The sequence below is a fragment of the Rosa chinensis genome, chromosome 1, assembly GCF_002994745.2.
Source record: "Rosa chinensis cultivar Old Blush chromosome 1, RchiOBHm-V2, whole genome shotgun sequence".
Classification (NCBI taxonomy): domain Eukaryota; kingdom Viridiplantae; phylum Streptophyta; class Magnoliopsida; order Rosales; family Rosaceae; genus Rosa; species Rosa chinensis.
Genome location: NC_037088.1, coordinates 28,120,291 through 28,126,900, shown reverse-complemented (window position 1 = coordinate 28,126,900; position 6,610 = coordinate 28,120,291). Strand labels below are relative to the sequence as shown.

General features: G+C 36.9%; 1 protein-coding gene across 1 annotated transcript; it reads left to right on the top strand.

Annotated features, from left to right (window-relative positions):
* The first annotated feature begins 1,464 nt into the window (after positions 1-1,464).
* On the top strand, positions 1,465-2,247 carry LOC112182819 (cyclin-dependent protein kinase inhibitor SMR1). The gene has a single exon (XM_024321364.2). The coding sequence runs from the start codon at positions 1,649-1,651 to the stop codon at positions 1,988-1,990; it is 342 nt and encodes a 113-aa protein (XP_024177132.1). The 5' UTR covers positions 1,465-1,648; the 3' UTR covers positions 1,991-2,247.
* The last annotated feature ends 4,363 nt before the right edge of the window (positions 2,248-6,610 follow it).

The window sequence follows — 6,610 nt, the reverse complement described above, 5'->3', positions numbered from 1 at the left end:
TGCACACCTTGTGTATATTATATATACATGGACAAAAGAACTTCATGTTATACGGTTTGAAATGTTGTGGTTCTAAACAAGCTATGATGGGTATGTGATCTAGATCTAATAATCTATATTTCAAAAATAATTTTGGATAATCATAATAGAAAATTGAGAATTTCTTAATATTTTAGTAAATAGATTTACGGCGGACAATGGAACAAGGAGTCATAAACTCTCAGCATGGGAACAGCTTTAGGATACTGTAGATACGCGCTCATTGACCGCGCGTGGAATCAAACTTGGGCTTTAGAGTTGCTACCTTTTGTCTCCAACTTAAGATTTACGTTAACCATGATCCCATAATTAGATAAAGCTATGGGAATAAGATTCACATTAATTAACTCAGTTGCTTTCTTTTCCCTCTTTAATTTCTTATTTAATTGAATTAATTCTATCTACCCCTTATAAAAGTCACCATGTTTGGCTCAGGTGCGTAACTTACAATCCATAATTAGGGTAATAACACATTGCCATAAACCCATATAGCAATGGATACCAAATAGGTCCCTACCCTTAAACAGGAAAATGAAAGATATTGACATTACACCAATGCTTATAATAAAAGCTAAAACTCATACGTATCTCTAATCTAGCTGGATCGCAAGCTACTACTGGTTGGCTCTTTATTCGTTTTTATGGCTTAAAAGGACACCCATAATCACCCTCCCAACTCATCCAGTCACAAGTAGAAAGTTTGCCAAAAAGATCAAGAAAATAAAGAAGAAATACAATATCCATTCAGATAATTGTTTTAACTTTTACCTTCAATGGTAAGTCTTTTATGAAAATAAGTAAGAAATAGAGTTAGCGGAAAGTGAGTCTCTTATCCTTAATTGAAAGGGTAAAATGCCATATAGCTAATTCAACCTTCTCACATGAGATTCTTGAATTACCCAGTAAGGGTAATTTTTGACAATTGAATTGATGTAAAGTGTAAAAATACATGTAAAGAGGCAACATGAGTCTTGGGTAATTTCAGTAACAACTCCCTTAATTAAATACCAATCATCGTAGGTGTTTTCTTGTTTTAGATAATGATACTATACAATGTATATGTGCAATGTATATGTTACATGTGAGAAATTAAAATCATGAAGTAATTTGATATTTCTTGAGACTTGAGAGAGAGAGAGAGAGAGAGAGAGAGAGAGAGGGGAATGGGGCTTTGCCATATTTGCTATTCGATAATGGTGGGTGTAATTAGTAATCAATGGTAGATTTGACGCAGAAGAGCAAACGTAGTACAGGTCATTTTCCAAAGAGAAGAAGATAGAATAAAGAAGCAGCAATGACCCTTCTGTCTTTGTCTCCACTCTCTCTCTCTCTCTCTCTCTCTCTCTCTCTCTCTCTCTCTCTCTCTCTAAACTGTCTCTCTACTCTCTATTACCTTCCAATGCACGCCTTCCCACTCTTTAACACGTTGCCCAGCTTAGCTTGAGATAGAGAGAATTTAGACCCTTTACCGCAGATTATATATAACTATCGACACCTCCATAATATTCCACACCATCATATATCGATCTGTCCATCATCTCCATCTCTCCATCCATATCTTATTTCTTCTACAATCCCCGCACACACACACCCATACATACATATCACCATGGCCACCAGTGGTCTAGACTTGTGCCAAGACCTTCCATCCCTCATGCGATCACTCCCCTCCATCAAAATCCAAACCCCCAAATCTCAACCACAACAACAAGATGCCACAAACGACGCCGTCCTCGAAGACGAGTGCTGCCGCACCCCGAAATCGGAAGCCAGCAAAATCCCAGCAGTCGTCACCTGCCCGCCGGCGCCCAGAAAGCCAAGAAGAGCTGCCGGCTCCTGCAAGAGGAAGCTGACGGAGCTGCAATTCTTTGAGGTCGTGAATCGCGACGAAGTCGATGCCTTTTTCGGATCAACTGGTTTGTTCAACAAGAGGAGCTGCCCATGTAAATAAAAATATCCCAATTACACGGTTTTTTAATTTCTTTCACCTCGTTGTTATTACACGGGTTTTATATACATATGTGATCGTTGTGATCTTCTTTGTATTGTTCAAATTCAAAAGGCTGCGTTCTTATAAATTTGTATTACACGTACGGTTCTAAATTCACTGGTCCATTGAATTTTCCGGCCGGTCAGTTTCGGACGATTTGATCTGAATCCCTGAATGATATATCTCTATGAATATTCAACCACTACGAGTTTCTTCTACACCGGATTGGTCTGTGAAGAATTTTATTCATTTGTGGACTTTGACTATTAGATTGGTATTCAAATTCTATGTTCTTCTTGTTCAATTAAGAGAGGGGCTGTGTGATAAAATAGCAGATTAATATATTTTGAAAAGCATGATCTGCGAGGAGAGAGAGGAGGAGGAGGGGGGGGGGGGGGGGGGGGGGGGGGGGGCTTTGGGGAGAGAGAGAGGGAGAGAGAGGGTAGATGAGAGGTTGGTGTGATCGTTCGAGTATTATGAGAATTAAGTAAAGGGTAAGCAAGCTCTGAGTTTGATGGTTTTTTTTCGTGTTCGTAATTTAGTGGTTGTTGGCTATCAAGATGGTTGATCTGTCTTTTTTGACATTTTCTGCGTTGAGTTGAGTGAACGATACGGCTTTGGGATCCAAAAACGTTATTAATTTGTGTTCTATTTAGAGAGAGAGGGAGAGAGGTTTGTAGTGTTTGATAATCCGAAGAATGATACAATATGGGATGTCATAGACTCGTGTGTCTTAAATGTGCTTGTTTTGTCAGTTTTGACAACTAATCTAGAAAGATAAGCACAAGAGAGCTTGACAAAATGACAAGCTAGGATAAATCAATTTATCGCACATGGATTTTTACTCCGTGGTAAACTGTCTCTCTCGGTTCTTTTACTGTATTTTTCTGTTGCATGAAATGAGACAAACACGATCTCTAAATATAATGATAAGTTTCTCCATATATAGCTGAAGCTACTTTCAAAACTTTCACCGTATTGGCAATGTATTGTAGTGATCGACGTATCACAATAATTTTTATGCTCACAATTCAATTACTCCATATTCGAGTAGAGTTCATGAATTATTTGTTTCTAAAACATAATTTTGTAAATCAACTTAAATCCAATTATCACATTGAATATTGAGGGTTAATAATCAATGTATACTACAGACATAAGATCTATCATTTGAGATTTCACTGGAAATCTGATTGTGCCACATGTAAAATTGTGCATTCGAAGGGTGAAAATTTGGTGTGCGTACCAGGTGAAATAATATCATGAAAGGTGATTCAATTTGGTCATCACTGAGTCTATAACACTATCAATACAGACTAGTTGGAGATTACATCAGTACCCTTATTGCCATCGATCCATAATTTATTCGATTGATCCCTGTGAAATTTTTTCTTCAAAAATGTAAAGAAAAGGTTTTTTTCTTTTTTTTCTAATTAGGACAAAAAAGATTAGCTTGATACAATAAGTCTGATTGGGTTCGATTCGTTTTTAAATTGTTTGAACTTGCCTCAATAATTAAAAAAAAATTAAAAAGTCAAGTTGAAACTAATTTTTCACCCCGTATATTAGTATGCTTTGCTTGTAAAACTCGTGAATGTGTAGAAAACAATGTAACATACATTACAATTAAGCATTATATAAGAAGTTATAGCTGCATTTCTTTTCTACACTTTTTTGTTTTGAAATACTTAAGCTTTGCACAAACTCATGTTATCATACTTATTATGCTCTACAAATATTATATATCTATATTATTATTAAAAGGATATATAACCCTGAAAGGATTATTTCCACAAACTCATGTTAGCCAAAACTAAATTTTTTGACAGATTTAATCCTGAAATATTAAAAAATTTTGAGAATAAATTAAATCACAAGAGTAAATATAACAATTATAAAGTAGATTTTTATTAAGAAAATTTAAAAAAAATTCTCACAATCCCCATTTTTCTCTCCCACTATTTGAGTATTTTCTCTCTACAATAACTGTTTTATTTTATTTTATTTATTTTCTTAAATAAAAAACTATTACACATGTAGAGCATATATATTCTGGGCAAACAACAAATTCATAACCAAGAATTGACCAAAGAACATTTCTGTTTTGGAATTCCAAATTTTACCTTCAACGATCAAATGACAGAACCCGATCATAATCCAACTTCATCCAATTGACTAAAAGCAAAGTGCCCATTTGCAAGTTGCTCTGTGCACAACGAGCAGAGGGAATTCCAAACTTTGGGTACCATTCATTTCATCGTTTCTGTAGTCCAACCAACTCAACATCAACAACCCATCATGCAACAGCAACCACAATTCACCAAGACTAAGGATAACGTAACTCACCTAGGCTCAATTTCAAAACACGATACTTCCGGGAATTTCGACGGTGAAAAACGGAGCAGATGTACACCAACCCAGCAGCTTCGAAAACTCAGCTCTAGTCGAGGTTGATACGTCTACAGGTGTACACAAGACGGAAAATGAACCTAGAAGAGCTAGAAGGCATGAGAACGAATTTTCGCTGGTCCTGGTCGTCAGAGTTGGGATGGTCGGAGTCCGAAGAAGAAACTGGTGTCGTCGGCATTGACGCTCTGGTCTGGGTTTTTCCGATCTCTGAAGCTCCAACTTGAAGCTTCTGATGCTTGACGTCAGCGGGTCTGGTTCTGCAAGGCCGATCGTCTTCGAGGTACTTCGAATCTGATCTTTGCCAAAATTGGGTCTGGGTTGAATTTCCTATCTTTCCCAAAAGATTCACAGAGGATTGTCGTGATTTTGGAGGAGGGAGGGAGGGAGAGAGAGAGAGAGAGAGAGAGAGAGAGAGAGAGAGAGAGAGAGAGAGAGAGAGAGAGAGAGGACCAAAAAAAAAATTTGACTTTAGGGTATTTTAGGAAGTGTGAAAAGTTGTGAGATGAAATAGTATTAAAAAAATGAAAGGGTGTGTCATTTGCAATTAGGAGTGTGCAAATTTAACCCCCCTTCTTTAATTGCCAACTTACTCAACAACTGCTAAAATAATGTTCTTTATATATATAAATGGGGCTGGTGCGACTGCTCTCAAACCTTGATTAATGAAACTGTAGAATGTAAGGGGGAACATAAAGTCTAAACCCCATAGTACAATAAGCATCAAAAGAACATCCTGAAATAATACCAAGATTCTCCACAAAATCTATATATTCTAGCATGCACCAATTCGCAAAGAGTGTTCGACTAGCTACTCCATTTGCTCTGATAAAGTGGTGACATAATGGAAAGATAACTCTATCACGAAGAAGCATCATTTCAAATAGCACAACTTTCCTAACATATTGTGGCACATAAATAAATCCGGCAACATTACACTCCATCCTGCTATTAGGAGGTTGTGTCCATTTGATCCAGTAAACGGCTCGCCGCCTCGCTAGGCCAGACAATGCACACTGAGAGTGCAATCTGAGATAGAGCCCATGTCGCCCTACTAAAAAATGATAAGGACTTATTTACCAGCATAAAACTAAAATTCAAAAGCAATAAATCAAAACAGAAAAGGAGCTTCATAAACTAAGGAGAAATTCAAAATTTATTGTCAAAATATTGTCACATAGAAAATTTTTCTCAATTATACGGCTGTTCAAAGACTCTATTCTATATTCGAATACTAAACTTAAAATTGGACCCAAAAAAATGAAAAATTAAACATTTGAGTTTTAAAATCCCCAGTCAAGAGTTTTATTTTTTATAGTTAAAAAATTCTTTTTTTTTTTTAGTAAATATAGATAATATTATTCAGAGGTCAAAACGACACTAACAATGATTTCCTTTGCTTAAATCATATAAGCAGTTAGAAAAGACTAGCATCATCTACTGTTATAATGAATCTCACTTATATAGTAAGTGCACACTACCATATATAATTAGTAGTCTAACACAAAATTAAGATTTAAATGAGATTTCCTTCGCCAATGCACTCAATAGTGATGCTCCAGAAATCACTTCAATTCAGTGTACGTAAAAACAAGGCACAGTAGATAAGCTGCAGAAGCATAAAAAACTCTTAGCCGCTAGAGGCCAAAACACACTCTGAGGATCCCAAATGCGAATCCAAAAATAAGTTGGCTCAATCACTGCTAATTTAGTCCCCTCAAAGGATCCAAGCCCAAAAATGAATAATTAATTTTGCGTAAACTCTTGTGACTCTTCTCCAAGCAGTCAAACTTGTATTGCCGCCATCATTACCAACGCTCCAAGTCGTCTGCCAATACCAACGTTGACCAACCAACAACTTTTAGGCTTGTCAATTACCAATCGTTCCCATCCAGCAGAACCACAACATGTTAAGCATGAAAAGGCAACAGAGCCGTTGTTGCAGGATGACCAAGGTGTTGGTCAAGACCAGACACAACCTGATTAGAAGTGGATGAAACCACCCGTCAAAATGAGAACATGCAGGAATGAATACATCATTCAAACGCCCTCGTTTAGACCTGAGATTTTCAATCAGCTTCACCCTTGCCAACCAAGAGTTCGCCTGAAGAGCACTATGTGTCTTAATGGGCCCCAAACAGATGGCCGTCAGACTTAAAGAAAATTGAATCTACA

What these genes read in the sequence shown, in the direction of transcription:
- LOC112182819 (XM_024321364.2), top strand. Translation starts at nt 1,649, where the DNA reads ATGGCCACCAGTGGTCTAGACTTGTGCCAAGACCTTCCATCCCTCATG.